This window comes from Bufo bufo, chromosome 4, assembly GCF_905171765.1.
Source record: "Bufo bufo chromosome 4, aBufBuf1.1, whole genome shotgun sequence".
NCBI lineage: Eukaryota > Metazoa > Chordata > Amphibia > Anura > Bufonidae > Bufo > Bufo bufo.
Genome location: NC_053392.1, coordinates 232014920 through 232040163, shown reverse-complemented (window position 1 = coordinate 232040163; position 25244 = coordinate 232014920). Strand labels below are relative to the sequence as shown.

Here is a 25244-nt window from a genome sequence, read left to right as displayed (position 1 = left end):
CCGTACTCGGGAGAAGTAGGGCAATGTGTTTTGGGGTGTCATTTTACATTATACCCATGCTGGGTGAGATAAATATCTCTGTAAAAGACAACTTTTTCCTTTTTTATTTTTTATTTTTTTATACAAAGTTGTCATTTTACTGAGATATTTCTCTTTTTGGGGTTAAAAAAATCGCATCTACAGCCTGCCAGCGAATGATCGCCGCTGGCAGGCTGTAGATCCACTTGTTTACCTCCCGATCCTGTGAATGCGCGCTCCTGTGTGCGAGATGATGTGTCGAAGGGGAACAAATCGACCACCTCCGGAACGCAATCCTGCGTTAGGCGGTCTGGAGGCAGTTAAAGGACCTATCAGGGACTTATCGTTAGGATATGCCATCAATATTGGTTTGTGGGTGTCTGACATAGCTGTTTTAAAGGAGCTTAGGTGCTACAGCAAATGCTGGTTCCCCAAAGTTCTGATCTAACTTAGGCTACTTTTACACTAGCGTTTTTTGCGGATCCGTCATGGATCTGCAAAAACGCTTCCGTTACAATAATACAACTGCATGGATCCGTCATGAACACCTTTGAAAGTCAATGGGGGGTGGATCCATTTTCTATTGTGTCAGAGAAAACGGATCAGTCCCCATTGACTTACATTGTGTGTCAGGACAGATCCGTCTTGCTCCGCACCACATCGCAGACAGAGAAACGCTGCTTGCAGCGTTATTCTGTCCACGATGAGAGTGCAACCAAACGGAACGGAATGCATTCTGGTGCACTCAGCTTCGTTCAGTTCAGCTTTGTCCCCATTGACAATGAATGGGGACAAAACTTACTATAAGCGTTTTCATCCGCTATTAAAATCCTATGACGAATCTCGATAGCGGAATTGAAAACGCTAGTGTGAAAGTAGCCTTAATAGTAGAAGGTCTTGAAAATAAACTGTTCCTTATTTTCCACTTTGTATTAAGTGCACATGGCTTTATTCCTAGTGTAAAACTTGGTGTTTGACCCCCATCAATTGCTAGGGGGGGGGGGGGGGGGGATGCTCACAAAGCAGGCCCTCTTCTCGCTGCAGGAGACAGGCTTAACAGAAAGTCCAAGGGCCCATCTTTATTCAATCTCTCCTCATTCTAGTGATCGGTGGAGGTCTCAGACCCCACCGATCAAAGCTTTTGCTATGACATATCAAAAGTTTTTTCAAAGTTCAGTTTATCTTTTGGTGCTGGAGCAAACTCACTACCCATTATCTGACACAGATACCATAGTCTTTAGATTTTAGTTGACCATTTATAGATGATGATTTATTTGGCTTTCTGTTAGTTGACCGTTCCATATTCACATGCCCTTAAAAAAAAATATCTGTTTGCAATCGATAAGCCTGTTTATTGGTTGCAGTGGAAAATGTGATGTCTATGTGCAGCTAAAGGGAATTTTTCACACCGCAACCCTGCTTGTTATCTGGTTGCTGTGTATCAGAGAATTATAATCTAAGCAATGTATTAGCATTTTCTAAAAAAAAAAGCTGAAGGGACACTTCTGTCAAACTTCTAAATAGGTAGGCAGCCACCCCATGGTTAATTTACCGCTGCTGTGAGGGAAGATGTTCTGTCACTATAATAGTAGATTGTAGAATTTGAATGGCAATATAACAGCTCTATTGTTCTCTTGATAGTCCTAGATAAAGATGTCCACAGAAGAGCAGCACACTTATCAGTGTAATGTGTGATGCTCTAATTGAGTTACTTACCCCCTTCCTTCTCTGGTTGTAGTCAGTGTTTTGACTTACTGTAAAAAGTGAAGCGAGGCTGAGTGCATGCTAAAAGTCAGACAACGGAGGAAGTTAAGAGCCAACACAGGAGTAAATACATAGTGACTTAAAAAATCATATTTTAGAAAGCCATCTACCTTTTTTGTACAAGAAATGACATCGAATATTCACATATTATGTGAGGGAAAAAAATGTCGGTGGTGTCCCTTTAAATGACCGTGACTCTACAGTTTACATAAAGTAATGCGCTGTGATGACTTTCATCTAATTGTTTCTTTGGTGCATTCCTCCATCACTCAGGCCACCATAGGGGTAGGCGTAAAGAACCTATATCTGAATATGATAGATCTCATAGGCATGAAAGGCGTGAGCCAAATCGAAAGGAAAGGGGCACTCCTAAATCTGAGCGGTCCACTCCTAAATCTGAGCGGTCTTCCAACTATGATGATGATGATAGAAAACGGGGACGATCAGCTGAACCAAGATCACTTCCCAGAGATAACACTTACTTACCAAGTCATGAAAATCATATCAGTAAGACTTCTGCTAAAAAAGACAGACCTCAAAGGCCACCACCTCCTAGAACAAGTAAACGTGAGGATCATGATGACGAGAATGCAGATGAACTGTATCCTACTGAAAACCTGCCACGAAGGGTGAGATCTCAAAGTCATGACCTGGGCACTAAACATTCTGATATTAGAGAACATCAGGACAGTGCCCACAAAAGAGGTACTGGGGGTGACCACGAGTATGAGAGGCGCAGGCGGAGAACACCTTCTCCACAAGATGAAAGGCGATACAGAGAATCAGGTATTAGTAAATTGGTGACGGTGGTGGTGGTGGTAATTGTCAGTAGTGATGTCACTCATCTTTCTTAATCGGTGTCTTCTTCAAATGTACTCGGAGTGTGTGTATATAATGATTCATGAGCTCAAACTTGACTTCATTAAGGCTTGTTTACTTCAGTTTTTGCATCATATCCTTTCTATTCATTTTTGATACTTTTACGATCGCTGAATTTGTTTTGCATGTTGTGTTTCTTGACCTTCTACAATATATTGAATCAATTGTTTTGCTCCTTTTCAGTGTTCTCTGCCAAATTTAGATATAGTACTGATTTTATGTTTGTGTAATACAATGCAAAATCTTTAATACTTGATTAAAAAAATCATCTCGTTATTTAAGTTTTCTCATTATAACAACTGGTTAACCAAACTAGGACATCTTTTAGCTTAGTGTGTATATGTCTAGACCAGTGATGGTGACCCTTTTACAGACCGAGTGCTATAACTACAGCCCAAAACTCACTTATTTATCGCAAAGTGCCAACACGGAAATTTAACCTGAATACTACAGTCCAGTATATAGTATATCTTCCATGTACTTTATCATTTGGCTATAGTAGCCTGCCTACATACAGTGCGCTGCCTGTGCTGTTCATAGTGCGCCCGGCTCTGATGAGTGGCAAGAAAAGTTAAGGCATATTGGTACACCATAGACTTTTTCGAGGGTGTGGGTGCCCACAGAGAGGGCTCAAAGTGCTGCCTCTGGCACCCGTGCCATAGGTTCGCCACCACTGGTCTAGAATAACTGCTCTGCGTTCTGTCCTGCGCAAGCCTGGTAGGGTTGCTCTTGATGACTAGTTGCAATTTTCCTGAAAAGATGTTTATTCTTTATGCACAGAGAGCTTCAGTGCACTGGAAAGCTGAGCTGCTAGTCCCCACCCCTCAGTACACTGAAGCCTGCATGCGCATAAAAAAAAAAGTTTTTATTTTATTTATTTTTTTCACTCAGGAATTTTGCAAGCGATTTTAAATAGTATCATTTTAATCAACTGGGCCAACCCTACCAGGGACTATGCCTATTTAATAGGGTTGATTCTGCTGACAGATGCCACACTGGTGAAATTATGCGAAACAATTGTAAAATATTTGTGTGTGTTTGTGTAATATGCATATTGCAGTTTTAGCGTTCTAATTAATTATGATTGTGACTCAGGTCATCACTCAAAAGGTCACCGAGAGAGCCCTCAGACTAGAAACCGAGATACACGGGATTCTGAAATTGCTAGGAGACTTCAGGAAGAAGAGATAAGGGTAATGTCAATTATTGTAATGTAGTATTTAGTCATCTTCTTTTTCCTTTTTCTTTCTCTTTATTAACATAAAAAAATAGATCAACTTTACAAAGAGTTCATTATTCAAAAGTAGAGAAATGAATATAAATGTGAGACTCTCGGAAATGTCACAAAAAATATTGTAGGTGAAGACTGTCCATTATTTCTGTACAATCTAGGTTTCCACTATTAGACTTTTTCATGTGCTGGCCAAAATTATCTCCGGGCTGGGTGGGGTGGGGGGGTGGTGTCGGTTGCACAAGGGATACAAATGAGGTACAAGGGTTAGGCTACTTTCACACTCCGGTTTAGTGCGGATCCGTCTTGTATCTGGACAGACGGATCCGCACCGATAATGCAAACGCTTGTATCCGTTCAGAACGGATCAGTTTGCATTATTCATAAAAAAAAAAAACAGATCCGTCTTGACTTACATTGAAAGTCAATGGGGGACGGATTCGTTTTCAATTGCACGCCGTGTGCTGTCCGCATCAGTATGTCCGTATATACATATTGGGTATTGCCGCTTCCAAAAAGACCGGCTCTATAAAAAAAAATCATATGATCCACCCCCTCACCTGAATGCCGTAGAAAAAATAAAATAAAAACTGTGCTAAAACAATAATTTTTTTGTCACTTTACATCACAAAACATGCAACACCAAGTGATTAAAAAGGCGTATACCCACCAAAATGGTACCAATCAGTCACCTCACCCCGCAAAAAATTAGCCCCTACATAAAACAATCGGGCAAAAAATAAAAAAAACTATGGCTGTCAGAATATGGAGACAATAAAACGTGATTTTTTATTTTTTTTTGTTTGTTTCAAAAATGCTTTTATGCTAAAAGTGAAAAAAAAAAAAGTATGCATATTAGGTATTGCCACGTCCGTAACGACCTGCTGTATTAAAACTTCACATGAACTCAGGACAAAAAAGTGTCAAGCCCTTTTTTGTCACCTTGCATCACAAAAAGTGTAATACCAAGCGATCAAAAAGTCATATGCACCGTAAAGTAGTACCAATCAAAGTCCGCCGTCCAGTTCTCCACTCCCAGAATGTAAATCGCGGACAGGGCCGGAACATGAATTTCTGCCCAGAGGAGGATGTGGGACACTTCACGCAAAGCCGCGGCACTGCGAGTGCCCCCTTGGTGGTTTACGTACACCACGGCCATGGCATTGTCCGATTGGGCACGGACGGGGTGACCCTGAAGCAGGGGAGTCCAGTGGCGGAGCGATAGGAGAATCGCCCTCAGTTCCAGTATGTTTATCGGCAATTTGGACTCCGCTGGGGACCAAGTGCCCTGTACATTCCGGGGAGGAAACTCCCCTCCCCAACCCTGCAGGCTGGCATCGGTGGTGATCACCAACCAGGTCATCGACAGAAAGGATTTCCCCTGGAGAGGGGTCCATAACCACCAGAGGGAGGTCCGAACGTGGGAAGGAAGAAGGAAATACCGGTCCAGACTCTCCGGGGACTTGTCCCAGGCAGACAGAATCGCCCCTTGGAGGGGGCGAGAGTGAATCTGCGCGAACGGGAGCGCTTCGAAGCAGGACACCATCTGTCCCAACACCCGCATGCAGGACCTGAAGGACTGACGGCGGTGAAGAAGGGTCCGAACCGAGCGGTGGAGGGCCAGACGCTTTTCCAGGGAGGGGACGAACCTCTGCGGCTTCCGTATCGGGCAACATCCGCAGGAAGACTAGTTGTCTGGAGGGGGTAAGGGAGGACTTGGAAAGGTTGATAATCCAACCAAACCACTTCAAGGCCTCAGCGCGAGCTCCACACTTGTGGACGCCTGGGAGAGGGAGGGTGCCTTGATGAGGATGTCGTCCAAGTAAGGAAGCAGAAAAACACCCCTGGAGTGGAGTAAGGCCAGAACAGGGGCTAGGATCTTGGTAAAGACCCGCGGAGCCGTCGCCAGGCCAAAGGGAAGGGCGGAAAATTGAAAGTGATCGCTCCCCACCGCAAAGCGAAGGAAGCGATGGTGACATCAAGCAATCTGAACGTGAAGGTAGGCATCCTGGATGTCGATAGACGCCAGGAAATCCTCTTTCTCCAGAGAAGCTATCGCGGACCGGAGGGACTCCATCCTGAATCGGCGAAGCCAAAGAAAACTGTTTAACCTTTTGAGGTCCAAAATCGGTCTCACCGAACCTTCCTTTTTGGGAACCACAAAGAGGTTCGAGTAGAACCCTTTGAAACGTTCCGTCTGAGGAACGGGAACGATAACCCCCTTGTCCTGAAGGGCTCGAATGGCTGCGGAGAAGGCGGCCGCACGCTCGGGGTCCCGCGGAGAACGGGACCGAAAGAAACGATCCGGAGGGAGGGACGCAAACTCGACTTTCTATCCGGAGGATACAATCTCGAGCGCCCAGGCGTCGGGGATGTGTGCCTGCCAGGCATCCCTGAAAAGGAGGAGGCGGCCCCCCACCCGGGTGGGTGGGGGCGCACCTTCAGGCGGAGGACTGCTTGGTCGTGGAGGGACGTGCAGGATGCGGCTCCCCGGATTTACGCCAGATGGGCTGCGGGCGAAAAAAAAAGGCTTCTTCCGCCTGTCTTGGGAAGGACCAGGGGAGGGACCAGTCGCAGATCGAGTGCTGGAGGACCTGCGTGAAGAGCGAAAGTGAGAGAAACCAGAGCAACCTCTGGTGACACCCTTAGGTCTGGATTGTGGAAGATGAGTGCTCTTGCCACCCGTGGCTTCCGAAATGATTGTCTAGACGATTCCCGAATAGACTGGAGCCCGCAAAGGGCAGACCGGCAAGGGAGCGCTTGGAAGCGGCGTCCGCTGACCAAACTTTCAGCCAAAGTTCCCTTCTAACTGAAACCGCTAGAGCGGAAGAACGGGCTATGAGGGCACCCGCGTCAAGGGAGGCTTCACAAACGAATTTTCCTGCCTGGACTATTGATTGGGCCAGCGACCGGAGGTCCTGAACGGAAACATCCGAGCCCAGCTCCTGGTCAAGTTGAGAACCCCATTCCGAGGCCCAGGCGGAGGCAAAGACCGGTCTAAGGGCTGATCCAGAGGCGGAAAATATAGCCTTTGAAAGGGACTCCATACGGCAGTCCTCAGTGGACTGAAGCGAGGAGCCGTCCGCCACAGGAATGGCAGTGCTCTTAGACAGGCGGGCCACAGGGGGATCAACCTTAGGTGGGGACGCCCAAGAGGAGACGCAATCCGCCGGAAAAGGATAGCATATATCCAGCTTCTTGGGGGGGGGGGGTAAAACGGGCGTAAGGTCGAGCCCAAGCCTTAGAGAACACTGAGGAGAAGTCTGCGTGAAGAGGAAAGACCTTGGACGCCTGTTTGGGGCGGAAAAAGGACACACCAGCTCGGTCCACGTTGGGAGGGTCATCGTGTAATTTAAAGGTATCGCAAATACTTGCGATAAGCTGACCCACTGCAGAGGCTAGTTTGAACGGCAGTGCTGAGTCCATGTCCCAATCCGAATCTGCCAGTTCTCTCTCAGAGGGCATGTCCTGAGTGGAGGAATGGCCCGAGTGAGTCCGCACGCGCGGAGGAGATAGGGACGCATCTGAGGAAGAGGCACAATCTACCCTGGAACGCTTCTGGGAGTGCCTGGCCCTGGAAGCTAAACTGGGACCAGAAGACCCAGACAGGGCGGCAGAAGCAGCGGACCCGGAGGGCACGGCAGGGGGTGTGGCGGGTTGCAGAGCCGGCTGATTGTCTACCAGGCGGCCTACAACATGGGTGAGATTTTCCACTGCCTGGGATAGACACCTAGCCCATTCGGGTGGACCAGAGGAAACAGGAGGCGGTAATGCGGGCGGCAGATCCTGTAATGGGGCCTGGTATGCAGAGCAGTGCGGATCAGACTGTCCCTGTGGAAAAGGTTCGTTACAGGAGGTACAGGCATGGTACCAGGGTTTTGGGGCCCCAGTGGGATCGGACATGTTGGTGAAGTTGGGCAGGTAAGAGAGGGGGCTAAAGGCAGGCTAGGGCCCCTGGAACTAGGAAGGGGTTAACAGTCCTACCAGACCCAGAGATCACAGGAGTGAGCAGTATCAGCAGGAGCAGGAGGGACGGCCAGAGGATCCTGCAGGTCCATATGCGTCAGGAGTGAGGGCAAGAGACAGCAGCGGTGGCGTCAGGCTCTGCGGTGCATACTGTGCTGGGAGGGTTTTGAGGAGCGCGGGAAGCGAGGCCCCACCCCCCGACGATCGCACTGAGTTTCGCTTTCGCTTTAAACTGAAACTAATGGCGCCGGCCTGAAATTCCACGGCCGGCGCTGAATAAGAAGGGCCGGACATCCAGAGGCCCATGAACGGGGGAATCCTAGATGCGCCGCACCACCGCCGCAGGGTAAGGGGAGAGTGACTTGTGCACCGGCCGCTGCACTGAGCGGTCGCAATGTCGGCTGGCAGTGAAAGGGTGTGTCGGCTGCTGCCGCGCAGCCGGCAAGCTACTGCCCGTACTGCAGAACTAGGGTGCCCTCAGTAAAGGTGCTAGGGAGGGCAAAATGAGGTCCCTGACTCCTGGGGGACCAGATAATATCCTTGAGAAGGATAAGTGGTGTGTGGGGTCATGAGATGTTACCTGTGGAGGGAGGAGAGAGAGGGGGGGTACTGCTGGAATAGGGCTGGAGCAGGCACTCTCACCATTCTGATGTCTTCGCCCTCTGTCCATTCCAGCAGGGTCGCCCCTTCAGCAACTGGCACCGCAGTGGCAGGAAGCTGGAGAGGGGCTTGTCGTGCGGGCGACCCTTACTTTGGCAGGATGCAGGGGAGCTGGGCTGCCTTGGTCCTCCTTGTCTTCTGTGGGGGAGGCAGCAGTGCAGATTGCCGGCACTGGCGCAGCTCGACCATAATTTTTTGGGACTCTAAATTGCAATGTCTGGACTCTAGCTGACACAGTGAATTGCTAGTTTTCACCCCACCCCCATTCTTCTATATCTTCCCTACCCCTCCCTTCTTACTCTTTTTACACCTGACTTGATCTCATAATCTATTTGATTATTATGTTATGTACTGGTGTACATTCTAGTATTCTTTTGATCATACTATGATACTGATCTATGTTCTTATGTGTTTCTTCTTACTTGTTTTACACAAATGGAATGATGTAACTCCATCTGCATCAAAAAAAAACAAATAAACACATAATTTACACAGAGAGCTCCAGGCGTCTGTTATCCCTGCGAACAAAGCAGAAAAATAAAATAAACAAAAAATAAAGGAGAAAGAGCGAACCCTGCATGAGCAGGGAGTGTCTTGCTTCCTTGGGCACTAAGCAAAAACTGTTAAGCCCCTCCTCCATCAGCTATACCCTCAGCCTGGAGAGAGAGACTAACAGTTTTCACTTAGTGTCACGCCTCCTAGGGAGTTGAGCTATACCAAGGTTTCCTGTGTCCCCCAAGGAAATGGGTGAGAAATAAAAAATGGCTTTCAGAATATAGACACTAAAAAATCATTTTTATAAAAAATGCTTTATTATGTAAAACTGAAACAAACAGCCCAAAAAAGTTGTCATATTTGATATTGTCTCATCCATAACGACCTGCTCTATAAAAATAGCACATGATCTAACCTGTCAGATGAACACTGTAAAAGACAAAAAATTTAAATGGTCCAAAAACAGCTATTTTTTGTTAACTTACCTCACAAAAAGGTAATATGTACCCTAAAATAGTACCAACAAAACTGCCACCTTATCCCGTAGTTTCCAAAATTGGGTCACTTTTTGGGAGTTTCTACTCTAGGGGTGCATCAGGGGGTCTTCAAATGTGACATGGCAACTAAAAATTATCCCAGTGAAATCTGCCCTCCAAAAACCATATGGCGTTCCTTTCCTTCTGCGCCCGGCTGTGTGCCCGTACAGCAGTTTATGACCACTTATGGGGTGTTTCTGTAAACTGCAGAATCGGGGCAATGCATATTGAGTTTTGTTTGGCTGTTAACCCTTGCTTTGTTACTGGAAAAAATGGATTAAAATGGAACATCTGCCAAAAAAGTGAAATTCTGAAACTTCATCTACATTTTCCTTTAATTCACCTAAAGGGTTAACAAAGTTTGTAAAGTCAGTTTTGAATACCTTGAGGGGTGTAGTTTCTAAAATGGAGCCATTTATGGGTGGCCCCACAAAGTGACTCCAGACCTCAACTGGTACTTAAAAATTGGGTTTTGGAAATTTTCTTAAAAATTTTAAGATTTGCTTCTAAACTTCTAAGCCTTTTAACGCCCCAAAAAAAAAAATGTCATTTATAAAAATGACCCAAACATTAAGTAGACATATGGGAAATGTAAAGTAATAACTATTTTAGGAGGTATCACTATCTGTTTTAAAAGCAGAGAAATTGAAATTTAGAAAATTGCAAATATTTTCAAAATTTTTGGTATTAAATTTTGTATTTATTTTTATAAATAAAAATGAAATATTTTGACTCAAATTTAGCACTATCATGAAGTACAATATGTGATGAGAAAACAATCTCTGAATGGCTTAAGTAAAAGCGTTTTAAAGTTTCAGCACATAAAGTGACACATGTCAGATTTGCAAAAAATGGCCTGGTCCTTAAGGTGAAAAATGGCAGGGTACTGAAGGCGTTTAAAGACTTATTACGAATTGCCTGACAGAAAAATAAAACACAAATGCTTAATCCTTTCCATTTCTTTAATATTTCCACTAGGTGAATACTGAAGATTACAGAGCGGCACAATTGGCTCAAGATGAGGTGGTGACTGATTTCAGTATAATTTTCTATGTATGACTAACCAAGCAAAGGAATACATTTAGTATGTGGTAAAATGTGTGTGTGGATAAAACATTCCCTGGTGATAAGCGCACTTTACTGAAGGTTTCATTGCTGAGGGATTTTTCTTTTTCCATAGGTTCTGTCAACATTCCTGATATGACTGCTTTAGCTCAAAATTATATGCCCTAAGGAATAATATTCCTTTTCTTAAGAATGTGTGGTTCGTCTGTTATTCCTCTTAAAAATGTATGAGTAAAATGAGAACTGGGTGTTATCAGCTAGGAATAGATTCCAATATATGGAGATGCCCAATGAGTTCTGACAGTGTTTGTAGACCCCTGTTTGACAAGGAGAATGGTAATTTATTCATACATTTCTATGAGCAATAAGCTAATAGGTCCCCTTTAAGAGAAGGGGTTGTGAGGAGGAAAACGGGGCTCTATGATTTAGAGGTTTGTATGAATTGAAGTGAAGTAACAGGCCGGATTTGGCGACCAGGCCTATTTATTCCCAAAATTAATTAGCGTATGTACTGATCCCAAGGGACAGAGGGATAAAACTTAGCATTTAAGAAAGATCATTTCTAACATAGGTGGACACTAGAGGATGAGCCTCTACAACAAACAATATGAAAGACAGCCCTAAAGGCATAGACTGTACATATATACACAGTGTGGCAGAGATGGTATAAAAAACAGGAACGTTCTCGCCCAATTGTAGACCATGGGTTCTCTCAGAGATGGTTGACGATGGAGACGGACCTGTAGTGCTTGGTAGCCACACTGGAAGGAGATGGGTATGTGTGCCCCTTTCACGTGGGTGGGTGACAGGGTAATTAACCCTAGACAGCCCTAAGAAAAGTGGCAGGGGCTAGTACGCCCTACCTATCTACACGAGGAACTTGCCCCGCAAGGAGCGTCCCCATCCGGATACCTGACCCTGTGGGGGCAGAATCCCTAAAAAAAATCACACAGGACATGGCTGGATCACACAGGACATGACCGCGTCAGCAATTTCTATCAAAAAGTGTATATAGGGGCACCAGTGGGTGCCATCTATAATAGATAGAAAAGAAGGGCCTCGGGATAGTCAATCCAAGGGGCCGACAGCCCGCCCCTTGGATTGACTATCCTGAGGCCCTTCTTTTCTATCTATTATAGATGGCCCCCACTGGTGCACCTATATACACTTTTTAATAGAAATTGCTGATGCGGTCATGTCCTGTGTGATCCAGCCTGATTGGCTACACACACAGTAGTATTGAACTTTTGACAATTGACCTATACCATCCTTTCATGTACCATCTTCCCCCCTTTTCTTTGGTCGCACAGTCCCCATCCATAGTCCTGTGACCACCATTGATCTCCCCTGATTTTCTTTCACGAACTGAAACGTGACACGTAGGGAGCAATATTAAGGATTATTAGGGATTCTGCCCCCACAGGGTCAGTTATCCGGACGGGGACGCTCCTTGCGGGGCAAGTTCCTCGTGTAGATGGGTAGGGCGTACTAGCCCCTGCCCCTTTTCTTAGGCCTGTCTAGGGTTAATTACCCTGTCACCCACCCACGTGAAAGGGGCACACATACCTATCTCCTTCCAGTGTGGCTACCAAGCACTACAGGTCCGTCTCCATCGTCAACCATCTCTGAGAGAACCCCTGGTCTACAATTGGGTGAGAACGTTCCTGTTTTTTATACCATCTCTGCCACACTGTGTATATATGTACAGTCTATGCCTTTAGGGCTGTCTTTCATATTGTTTGTTGTAGAGGCTCATCCTCTAGTGTCCACCTATTTTAGAAATTATCTTTATTAAATGCTAAGTTTTATCCCTTTGTATGAATTAAAGCTGGATTTCTGAGTAAAAAGCAGAGTAAATCCTGAGGACTCCTTTTTACCCCACCCACATACACTGATTGACAGCCTGCTGTGTACATACACTGACATAAGGGAAACTGTCAGTGAGCCAGTGTGGAGGGGTTGAGCACATCTCTAGTGGTAGTTGGTGCCCTCCCCATCTCCACCAGCCCATTCAGTTCTAATTTTATGCGCTGCACCACCGAGTGAGTGTGTATTTGACTACAGTTTGACATTATATAGTTCTTATTGCATGTAAGTGGACACTTTGTGATGCATTTCATGCTTTGTGTTACATCGTCTTTCCCATTTGATTTAATTTTATTCTACTCTGGGAACTTAGTGACCCCAGAAAAAAACTAAATGGCCCCATGTTATAGGCGAGGACAAATTGATAGGTGGGGCAACATAAGTAGGCGTTGTCATCGATACCATAGGACAGCACAAAATACCGCCCCAGCAGAACCAAATCCCACAGTGTAGCACAATAAACTGCCCCAGAAGCTGCCCCACTTTTGTGGATAACAGCTGCCGCGTTCTGTCATCGTCTTCTAATTGTCTCTGATATGGAGCAGGGGACTTAGGAGTTCAGATGCAGGACACAGCACCTAGCCAGCCCTAACTAGCATGTTGTCTAGCCTTCCCGTAGTAATGACCCATATAGTGCCCCAGAAGTATGCTCCCCAAATGGCCAAGGAATGAAGAACAAAATAAAATACCTGAGTCCAGTTCCAAGTCTCCGGTGCAGGCCTGAGATGTACAGTACAGACCAAAAGTTTGGACACACCTTCTCATTCAGAGTTTTCTTTATTTTCATGACTATGAAAATTGTAGATTCACACTGAAGGCATCAAAACTATGAATTAACACATGTGGAATTATATACATAACAAACGAATGTGAAACTGAAAATATGTCATATTCTAGGTTCTTCAAAGTAGCCACCTTTTGCTTGGATTACTGCTTTGCACACTCTTGGCACACTCTTGGCATTCTCTTGATGAGCTTCAAGAGGTAGTCCCCTGAAATGGTTTTCACTTCACAGGTGTGCCCTGTCAGGTTTAATAAGTGGGATTTCTTGCCTTATAAATGGGGTTGGGACCATCAGTTGCGTTGAGGAGAAGTCAGGTGGATACACAGCTGATAGTCCTACTGAATAGACTGTTAGAATTTGTATTATGGCAAGAAAAAAGCAGCTAAGTAAAGAAAAACGAGTGGCCATCATTACTTTAAGAAATGAAGGTCAGTCAGTCAGCCGAAAAATTGGGAAAACTTTGAAAGTAAGGGCTATTTGACCATGAAGGAGAGTGATGGGGTGCTGCGCCAGATGACCTGGCCTCCACAGTCACCGGACCTGAACCCAATCGAGATGGTTTGGGGTGAGCTGGACCGCAGAGTGAAGGCAAAAGGGCCAACAAGTGCTAAGCATCTCTGGGAACTCCTTCAAAACTGTTGGAAGACCATTTCAGGGGACTACCTCTTGAAGCTCATCAAGAGAATGCCAAGAGTGTGCAAAGCAGTAATCAAAGCAAAAGGTGGCTACTTTGAAGAACCTAGAATATGACATATTTTCAGTTGTTTCACATTCGTTTGTTATGTATATAATTCCACATGTGTTAATTAATAGTTTTGATGCCTTCATAGTCATGAAAATAAAGAAAACTCTTTGAATGAGAAGGTGTGTCCAAACTTTTGGTCTGTACTGTATGTGTCCCTGCACTATTTGTGCCACCGCTCTTCCCTATACTGCATCATTGTTTGCCGGCAGCAGATCATGATTAGACAGCACAATCTGCCACCTGCAAACAATGATTTTTAAACTTGTTGAAAGATTTGGATTGCCCGATGAAAGAGTGTACTTGTTAATCAAGTAATCGTCTGCAGCATTACACTGCCAGATCATTTGTAGTAATGCTCATTAGCGGTCATCTGGCGGACAATTTGCCTGTCTAATTACAGCCTTAGGCTCCATTCAGACGTCCGTAGAATGGGTCCGCATCCGTTCTGCGATTATCCGGAACGGATGTGAACCCATTCATTCTCTATGGGGCCAGAAGAGATGCGGAGAGCACACTATGTGCTCTCCACATTCGCATTTCCGGAGCGCAGGCCCGATCTTCCGGTCTGCAGCTCCGCAAGAAAATAGAGCATGTCCTATTCTTGTCCGCAATTGCGGGGGTGCCGGCCGGGTGTATTGCGGATCCGCAATGCACTACGGACGTCTGAATGGAGCCTTAAGATGCTGTAGTTGTGTAGCGGGGATTTTCTCATTGCAGCAATTGCAGGTGGATATTCTATAATGCATTGGGTACCGTCTTATTAATATTACAGTGAAGACTTACTAAGCTTATTAATGATGTATATTAATAATCTATATTTTGTAAAACTCTAGGAACTGGCACGTTGGCTAATGGAGAAAGAACAACAATCATATAAGAAGTCTAAAGGAAGGGAAAAGACGTCAGACAGAAAGAGGCCAGATGAGCGGGAGGTATGTGGGAACGGAGATCTCTGTTCCTCTTCAACATCTATATTTGTAAGACTGTTTACAGTCATTGGTCTCCATGCTAGGCGTATAATTTACCAGAACCAAATTCATATTCAAATTTGTTTCCAAGCCATCATGACAAATAACACCTGTCCTGGGGTTTCCTGTACTCTTTGTATATTAATTATGGCAGTGATTCCTGCAGACTTTTAGGTTTGTGTCACATCTAGTGTATGTATATATGTATATATATATATATTATACTCACACTCACATTGTCCGCCGGAATGCTCTGAACTGGAGGAAACTGGAAGGACCTGACACTCCCAGCACCATGACCTCACATATGTGGGGCATTATAGACACTGGGGGCACAGTATAGATAATAGATGCACTGAGGCAGTGTACTGGGGGCACTGCAGCGGTTGGGATGCTCACAAAAATAAAGCAATGAAATTCATCCATCATTTTTCAAGGCCATTAATAATGGTAGGTGGAAAATGGACAAACGGACAGAAAATGGATGGCACACATGGATGCAGAACAGCCGTGAAAAGAACGACAGGGAGTCAGATTTTATGTGAATGTAGCCTAGTACTTTTCAGAGGAAAAGTCCACATACAGTACAAGGAATGGGACTCACCTTTGAAAAACTGGTGGTCATGGAAAAAGTGTTCTATGTTGCAGTTATTTTTTTATTTTGTAATTTTCACAGCAAAATGTTCATTACTAGTGTAACCTCTGAATGCTGGTTTTATGAATGGAGTAAAATCTACGAACTATGGGGCACATTTATTAAGACCGGCGTTATAGACGCCAGTCTTAATGAGCCCCATAGCTGGCAGTGGATCGCCAAAGTTGTGTAGAGATGCCGGCCTCTACATAACTTCGGCGCATCTAATGCCGCTTTTAAATGTAAGACCGCTTCCTTTCGGTCTTACATTTTAGACCATTTTCTACACCAAAACGAGGTGTAGAAAATGGTGAATGAGATGAGCCGCGCACGCCATGGCCACTTTTTTTCAATCTAGCGTGAGTGGTGAAGTCGTAAATTCTGCCGTACCATGGTGTGCGACAGAATCTGCGCCAGGTATACGCCACAAAAATGCTGTATATCTGGTCATAAATGACCACCTATCTCTACTATAACATAGTACTGTTACAAAAGACACATCATCTAGACCAGGCATCCTCAAACTGCAGCCCTCCAGCTGTTGTAAAACTACAACTCCCACAATGCCCTGCTGTAGGCTGATACCTGTAAGCTGTTCGGGCATGCTGGGAGTTGTAGTTTTGCAACAGCTGGCGGGCCGCAGTTTGAGGATGCCTGATCTAGACCAAAGGTGCACAACCTGCAGCCCATTATGCCATTCTAGTCTTTCCTAGTTCTCTTCTGGCACATTGTATGGCCAGACAATGGTTTTGAACTACAGAATAAAAAAAATATGTAGTAGTGGTAAAAATGCATTGACACTTTGAATGCTGGTCAAACACCTTGGCTTTTGCTTTATTGGTATTCATTATTTTCTGTCCTGTTCCCTTATATTCGGGTTAACTATTATTTTGTGTTCTAGTTGAGTTCATATGAGCATGGTAGACCGCGATCAAGAGATGAACAACACCGTTCCCGTAGTGATAAACCATACAGGTAAGGCTAGATTCACATCTGCGTCAGGGGCTCTGTTAGGGGGTTTGAAGTAGTTGTCTGAGATAATAAAAAATCTCAGACAAGCCCACCGGTATCCTAAAGTATAAAAACGATGTTATACTCACCCCATTCTCCAGGCTCCTACCACTACTTGTATACAAACTGCATAGATGACATGCCAATCGGTGTCGTCAGCGTTAGACCACTGAAGGCTGTGATTGGCTGCAGTGGTCACGTGCAGTACACCTGCACGTGACCGACACTATGACGTGCACAGTGACCACTGCAGGTTGTCAGTGTCCTAAGCATTAGACCACTGAGGACATTCATTGGCTGCAGCGGTCACATGCAGTAAACCTGCATGTCACCAACACTGTGGCGGTCACGTGCTGTATATGCTTGTAAACGAGTGGCAGCTGGAGGAACGGACCAGCACTGCAGAGAACAGAGCTGGAGAAAGGGGAGGGTATAACGTAATTTTTTTTATTTTAGGCTATTGGAGGGCTTGTCCAAGATTTTTAATTATCTGGCATGCAGCAGTATTTTGTCCAGTAAAATGACAGATTTTTAAAGGAAATCCAGTGGTGCTGTTTGTTACTGTCATTTAACTGCTTTGGTGCTTCTGTTAATTTTTGTATTCTGAGTCTATAAAGGAGCAGATCAGTGGAAATTGAAGCGCTGGTGAACTCTGCCTCAGGCCTCATGCACGCGACTGTTGTGCGGCCATTCGGTGCATTGGGGACCGCAAATTAGGTAACATCCGTGGAGTGGGCCGGACCCATTTCCGCACCGCAAAAACATATGACATGTCCTATTTATTTGTGGTGCGCAACACCAGAAAGAAACACCACGGGAGCACTCCGTAGTGCTTCCGGTGTTCCGTTCCATGACTCCGTTACGCATCTCCGGAATTGTGGACCCATTCAAGTGAATGGGTCCACATCCGTGATGCGGGGTGCACATGGCCGGCGGCCGTGGATTGCCGACCCGCCGTTTGTGGGCCGCCCAACGACTGCGTGCATGAGGCCTTAACATAATAGTGCATGATAATTTGTTTAAACTTCTTCTATTGCTTTCACCTCTTTATTAACCCTCTTTTTCTGCCTCTTTCCAACCGATAGGATTTACAAGAGTGCGCACATGACCTGTATGGGAACATGTGGCAACAATTTGTCATTCTTGTGCTAAGGAAAAGTGGAAGGGTTTTTCAGAGCTGTCAATCATATTGCAGCTTTTATTTTGAATGATTCTTATGGATAAATTCTCCACTTTTACAAATTGTGCAAGCTATTTCTATCTTAAGGAATCATACTTTCAATTCCAATGCCGCTCCCGTATCGATACAGGCTCCCCCCGCCAATCTCTGTTCATCTGCTTCCAGCTATGATTTGTCAACTCTGCATGTGACCTCTGTAGGTCTGATGTGTCAACAAACCTGTGGTAAGCGGTGCGACCAATGTTTGTGGCATCGACACATCATCGTTGGAGCCAGGTGAGCAGAGACATGAGATGGGAGCGGTTGTACATTATTTTCTGATACAAAATGGATAGTGAGGTATGGATAATGATATACCGGACCCATCCTGGCTGCTCTTTTATTATAAGGGGTACTGCAGTGTCCAGTATCTCTTCTTCAAAAGTCTTCAAGATCTCTGCTTGCTGACATTTATTGGAAATCGCTGTTTAGATCCAGTGGATAAAAATCTGTCCTGGTCATGTGATGGACACACAGGTGCACAGCTCTGATACAGGTATTGTATGTGTAAACGGTCCTGCACGTGAGTGTCCATCACATGACCAGGACACATTGTTATCGATACAGGAAGTGTGTAAGAAAATTGTGAATGACCACTGTAGAGAGGTTGTCCAGAAACAGCGCTCACATCTGTTCACAGGTTGTATGTGGTACTGCAGCTCAGTCCCATTTAATTCACTTGTGCCAAGATGCATTTACCAGATACAACCCATAGTCAGATGTGGTGTCTTTTCTGGAAAGCAGCCATATTTTGCTAATCCTGACTCCTTTTAGTAAAGGGAAGGGTGGATCGCCTGATCCCATATAATTGACACACAGGGGAGGAATAAGTCACATCTTTTCATCTTGTATCTACTTGGACTGAGTTTTTGCTACTGATAATTTACTTCATTCCTGCACTAAACGCATATTGAACCATTAACTACAGGCCGCTTCCTCCAGCACCTGATGAAGATCATGGTGAGGATTACCAAAACCTTAATCCTCATAGCTCCCCAAGATCCGGCTCAAAGTCACAGTCCTCCCATAAGGGTATGTAAAAAAATAAATAAAATTTATAATAATAAAATTTTGTATTAATTATTTGTCAAATATGTCGCAGCCCATTTATTGTTTACATGGACATCAGGGCTCGTCCGTACAAGTGGTAGTGCTTGCTACTGCAGCTCCTCACATTCCAATGAATGAGATACCAGACACAGCTACAGGGGAGTGTTGTGGCCCCTTCGCTGTACTGACTTTCAGGTAGGACCACCCTGAGCCCCAAAGGATTTTTTATTTTTTTGCATTTGTTTTTTACTCCTGGCCTTTCCAGAGCCATAGTTTTTATTTATTTATTTTTTTATGTTTTTTCTTTTCGTTTTTTACTTGAAAAGTGGCTCTTTCTAGTGGCACCATTTAATACTGCATACGATGTATTAGAAAGCTGGAAAATAATTCCAAATGGAGTGGAATTGAAATATTTTTTTTTTATTCCGCCACAGTTTTATAGGTTTTATTTTTATGGCATTCGCTATGTTTTAAAACTGACCGATGCCCTTCATTCTCTGGGTCAGTATGATTACAGCAATACCATATTTATATAGGTTTTCTTGTGTTTTCATACTGAAACTTTGATAAAATGTTTTTTCTTTTCATCGCCATATTCTCCCCTCCATAACTTTTTTTTTTATATACAGAACTGTGTAAGAGCTAATTTTTTGCAGGTGGATCTGTAGTTTTTATTTTATACCATTTCGACATGTGTGTAACTTTTTGATCACTTTTTATTAAATTTTTTTGTTGCAGAGGACCATCTTAATGTTTTTTACAGCTGCAAAAAAAAAATTGATCCCATTATAATCTTTTTTTTTTTTTTTTTTTTAATTATACACTTTTTTATTTTTTTTTATTTTTTTAAAGTTCCCCTAGAGAACTTGCACATGTGATCATCAGATTGCTTCTATGAGAATAGGGAGGGCTCCATAGGAAGGCAGTGTATTTCTCCTACACTCCAGTGCTGATGCATTGGAGTCTGAGAGAAGCAATCTGATGAACTCTAAAAAAAAAAAAAGTAAAAATTATTATTTTTTTTTTAATATATAAAAGTTCTAATCACCCTCCTTTCCCTAAAATGTAAAGTACATTAACAATAAAAAAAAAATGGGCATCGGCGCATGTGAAACCGCCTGTACTTTTAAAATATAACAATATTTATCCCAGGCGGCAAACGGTGAAACGAAAAAAAAAGTCAAAATGGACGGTTTGCCATTTTTAGTCATACACACCCCAAAATGGTATCAATAAAAAGTACAGATCGCCCTGCAAAAAATGAGCCCTCACATTATATGCAATATTAAATGATGGAATTAGAAAGTGTGACTTGTTCCGCAAAAAACAAGTCCTCATATGGCTATGTGAACAGAAAAATAAAAAAGTAAGGGTGGGTTCACATCACGTTATTAGCCTTCCGTCAGAGGTATACGCCAGGAGGATTCCCGTATACCTATGACGGAAGGCGGTAACATATCCCACGTCCCCTCCTACCTGGCAGAAGTCTCACAGCGCTGGGAACGCTAAGCAACAATCCTTGTTGTGTCCACCTGCTTTATCAGTTAACCCTTTCCCCAGGCAGTTCTTCAGCTCAGAAGCTGCTGAACTGCCTTTGCCCCTGCTATCAATTACCACCCGCCATACTCTTAGGATACTCTTTTGTCCTACAGCTGACTAATGAAATCCCTATGGACACTTTTAGTGTGTACATCTGGAGTTTCCCTGAAAAACGTGATGTGAACTAACCCTTTATGGCCCCGGCAAGGCAGGGAGTGAAAAACGAAAACACAAAAATGAAAAAACCTCCAAGGCTGAAAGGGTTAATCATTCAATATCGTGATAAGTGCTTTTTTAGAAATATGGCGGTTGCCACTATGGCACTGACAGTACACATGGGGATAGTTTCCCAATACGTATGTCACACAGGATATATAAAGGGGTTTCCATAGTGATACACACTCCTTATTCTTCTAACATGTAACCATACTCGTTATCCTGATATACATACCTATTTTGGTTAATGAGGATATGATGTCAGCACTGAGACAGTGAAACTAGCATAATTTAATCTTCCATATGGTTTATTGAGAAACTGAAAAGAAAATTATGGGTTGTAATGGAAAATTTTAGTTACGGGTCTCAGAGTATGTTGATATAAAGCAATATTTTTGAAGGAAGATTTTTCATTTTTAAAAGCAGTAAAACATAAAAAATACAGAATAAAGTTAAGATGTAATTTTGTCTATGGAGCTGTGTGAGGTGCCATGTTGGGGTACATGCAACTTTTTGATTTTTTTTATTACATTTTTTGGGGTTTTGAGTTGACCAAACAGTGGCTATTCTGGCTTTGGGGTGTTTTGTTTTGTTCGTGATTTTTTAATTAATTTTTTAACTGCATTCACCATGGTGACTAATAACATGCTGTAGTAACTTTTCAGACACAAGGATACCAGTTATGCTTTTTTTTATTTTTTATTATAGAGGTTTGTTTTTGTAAATAATTGTATTAACTATAATATAATTATTCTGGAGCATCTTTTCTTAAAACTTTTGCAGTTCCTTTATTCCTAATAGAAATAAATGACTCTTGGGTGTTACCATTTAGAGACGTGTCCCTGCACATTTTGGCCAATCAATACTGCCATTGTCAAACTGTGCAGGACACGCCCCTTTGACAATTTCCAGTTCTAAGAAAAGATGCTTTTGTGGGAAATACAATTTAAAAAATGTTATTGTACGTACGGTAGCATAGGCTATTAAAGAGTAAGGTAGAGTCTCTTGTGTATACCTATTAAAGTTAATGTACCATTTATGGATTGTTTCATCACACTAAGGACAGCCAGTGATAGACCAGTGACATGAAATGCAGTCCCCCAACACCCTGGAGATTCTCACACAGTACACAAAAAGGCCATAGGCTTGAGTGAGCGGAGGTTTATAGCTCTGCAGCTAATCGTTGTAGAGACTCGCCTTCTATATTACTGCACTTCTGCGCCCATACAGGAGTCCTTCAGCTGAACGAAGGATGGATGTACAGACAAACAAGGAAAGTGAAGGTGTCAGAGCTGTCAGGAGGGATTTGATAGATGATAACATAATCCTGTAGTTAACAGGCAGTCACCAACACAGGAGAGACTGATCTCCTGTCTACCCAGGATAGCCAGCTCTGGACTGGTTTCATACAGGGTCACGTGACCCAAAATGTATGGATGCAACTGTGCCGAGATGAAACAAATTACACTGGTGGAATATTGTTGTTGAATAAGCAGTATGTATCGACAAAATGCAGAGTGCTTCCTTAAAGGGAACCCGTCATCAGCTTTATGCTGACCTCACTGAGGGCAGCATAAAATAGTGACAGAAATGCTGATTTCAGCGGTGTGTCACTGATGAGCTGAAAGTGAGTGGTTGCTGAGAACCAGCATCATAATCATTGCAGCCCAGGCCTTGAAAAGAGTCAAATCTACCTGAGAAGAGTAATGGTTATTCCTAATCTCCTGCTCCCACCCATCTGCTGATGATTGGCAGTTCTCTCCTAGAGAGAAAGAGAGAAAACTAGGTAGAAGACTGTCAGTCATCAGCAGGTGGGCGGGAGAGCAGGAATTCATGAATAACCAGGACTCTTCTCAGGTGGCCGGGACTCTTTTCCAGGCCCAGTCTGCAATGATTGTGATGTTGGTTCTCGGCAACCACTTACTTTTAACTTATAAATGACAGACCGCTGAAATCTACTCACTTGTCTCTACTTTATTCTGCTGTTAGTATGGGCAGCCTACATGTTCGAAGTGGTGACAGGTCTACTTCAACAGTGTGACTGTAAGTTATACATGTGAAGAGCTAAAACTGATAAATATCGCAGAAAATCTTGTCTGACCTTTTTTCTTATGCGCTTTCTGTGCTTCTTTTTCAGGCTCCCACTATAGACAATGAAAATGGGTCCATTTTGCCATTGATGCTCACAAGACTAAAGAAACCCCATTACTGATGCATCATGGCACGGATTGTCTGGTCAGACCTGTGTCTACCCCACTCTTGACAAACACTGTGCAGCATTATATGGCTTCAAGCAGCTAGCCACGCTTATATTGCATATGAAAGGACTACATAGTAACTAGACTTTCAAAAGTGACTCTGTTGGGAAATCCTTGCTGTTTGTAGTCTTGTTTGCCACAAATATTAGCTACTGTAATTTGTACTATTAATGTGAACAAGCAAACCTACTGTGGCTGGCCTTTTATAGAAGCTCTTACCATACAAGCAATGAAAACTCTCGTTCTGATGCTTACATTCTATCAAGCCTTGCAGGGTCTCCGTTTACTTAGAATTAATCAGCCAGACTAATGACATCAATTCTGGTTTGAATCAATGCTTGTGAGAATAAGTTCTGTCAATTAACTAGTAATTAGTAGTATCATGGAGCCGGAAAGAAGAACTTCAAAGAAAACTATATTAGAACGCCTTGTGAAATGTTCACCAAACGTAAACATTTTAAAGGGAATGTATCATCCAACAATTGCCTCGCAACATATTCTTTTTTGGGGATCTTCTTTCTAATTTTTCAGGTCTTTAATTAAAAAATTAAATAAAGACCTGAAATCTTGCAAGTGTCACTGTCCACTGAGCCACACAATAGGCTGACACTTTCTGTTCCGCAGAGATGACTCCTCAGAAGTCATTTCATTATCAGGATTGCAGTAGTGGGTAACACCTCTTTGATAACACAGCATCCACCATTGACAATGGGTGATAGAGAGAAATCCCCTACACACACGCATACATGCTGTGACCTCTGCACAGGTCACTATGCATGCCTAGAACACGCTTCCATAAAAGTCAATGAGTTCTCACCAGATTCCACTTTACCGTGTCTATGTGGCAGCTCTAAAACATATATCTAAACTGCTGATAAGGGCTCATGCACGCCACCGTATGTATTTTGCGGTCCGCAAAATATACGGATGACGTCCATGTGCATTCCGTATTTTGCGGAACGCAACAGCTGGCCCGTAATGCAACACTACTATCCTTGTCCGTAATGCGGACAATAATGGGGAAATGTTCTATTTTGGTTGCAGAAGGGGCATAAGGAAACGGAATGCACATGGAGTAACTTCTGGGTGAGGAATGAGCACTAGTCCTAAAAAAGCTAAGCAGCAGCTCAGGCAATTGGCAGCACCTTTAAATAGGTACAAAAAATGAAATAAAATAAAAAAGTTTTACATATATAATATAGTGTGTGTGATACATTCCCTTTAGGTTGCTCATTTGTGCCCCAAGACCCCCCCCTTGAAGCTCCTGTCTGTCCTGCCCTCCTCTAGAACCTGAGACATTGCTTCCAGTCATCAGCCCCTGTAAGGTGTAACACGGTAATAGACATTTTGAGAGTTTCCATCGTGAATACCCTCAGAGGTACTGAGGACTCTGACTTTGATGTAGATTGTGATTTTTATCCATACTAATGTCTGATGCTCAGGGTGCTGATGATTGTAAGCCAGCTAAGGACTTTAAGGGGGTATGCCTGGGTTTTTCATGTTTGGTGGACCGTTCTACTTTAAGCAGAAACGTGAGAGAACCTTCTGTTTATTCTGATATATCAGGGGAGATTTATCAAACTTTGTTTAATGGAAAACTGACTTAGTTGCCCACAGCAACCAATCAGATCCCACCTTTAATATTTCAGCGCTGCTTTGAAAAATGAAAGCTGGAATCTGATTGGTTGCTGTGGGCAACTAAGGCTACTTTCACACTACCGTTCAGAGCAGGTCCGTCTGATGTCTGTTCAGAACGGATCCGTCTGTATTATATTGTAGAAAAAATTCTAAGTGTGAAAGTAGCTTCAGACGGATCCGTCCAGACTTTACATTGAAAGTCAATGGGGGACGGATCCGTTTTTAAAATTGAGCCATACTGTGTCAACTTCAAACGGATCCGTCCCCATTGACTTACATTGTAAGTCTGGACGGATCCGTTTGCCTCCGCACGGCCAGGCGGACACCCGAACGCTGCAAGCAGCGTTCAGGTGTCCTCTTGCTGAGCGGAGGCTGAACGCTGCCAGACTGATGCATTCTGAGCGGATCCGCGTCCACTCAGAATGCATTAGGGCTGGACGGATGCGTTCGGGGCCGCTTGTGAGCCCCTTCAAACGGAGCTCACAAGCGGACACCCGATCGCTAGTGTGAAAGTAGCCTTAAACCAGTTTCCCTTTACACCAGTTTTGATAAATCTCCCCCATCATGTCCATATTCCATTTTTCCGAGGCATGATATTTTGGCCTAGTGTAGCAAGGCAAATGGAGAGTTATTGATTAATCATGACTATCATAAAGCGTGCAACCTGCGATCGATTTTTCTATTTGCTAGCAAATGCCTTTA

General features: G+C 43.8%; 1 protein-coding gene across 2 annotated transcripts in view; it reads left to right on the top strand.

Moving 5' to 3' along the window:
- Positions 1–23304, top strand: part of CCDC50 (coiled-coil domain containing 50) — a 73399-nt gene extending 50095 nt beyond the window's left edge. Inside the window, exons 6-12 of one of the 2 annotated variants that reach the window (XM_040428366.1) lie at positions 2056–2568; positions 3757–3854; positions 10528–10572; positions 14843–14941; positions 16513–16586; positions 18770–18873; positions 22784–23304. In XM_040428366.1, the coding sequence (XP_040284300.1) occupies positions 2056–2568; positions 3757–3854; positions 10528–10572; positions 14843–14941; positions 16513–16586; positions 18770–18873; positions 22784–22803 (953 nt within the window). In that variant the 3' untranslated portion in view covers positions 22804–23304. The remainder of the gene's footprint in view (positions 1–2055; positions 2569–3756; positions 3855–10527; positions 10573–14842; positions 14942–16512; positions 16587–18769; positions 18874–22783) is intronic. The other variant, XM_040428367.1, reaches the window with a different exon arrangement.
- Positions 23305–25244: the final 1940 nt, after the last annotated feature.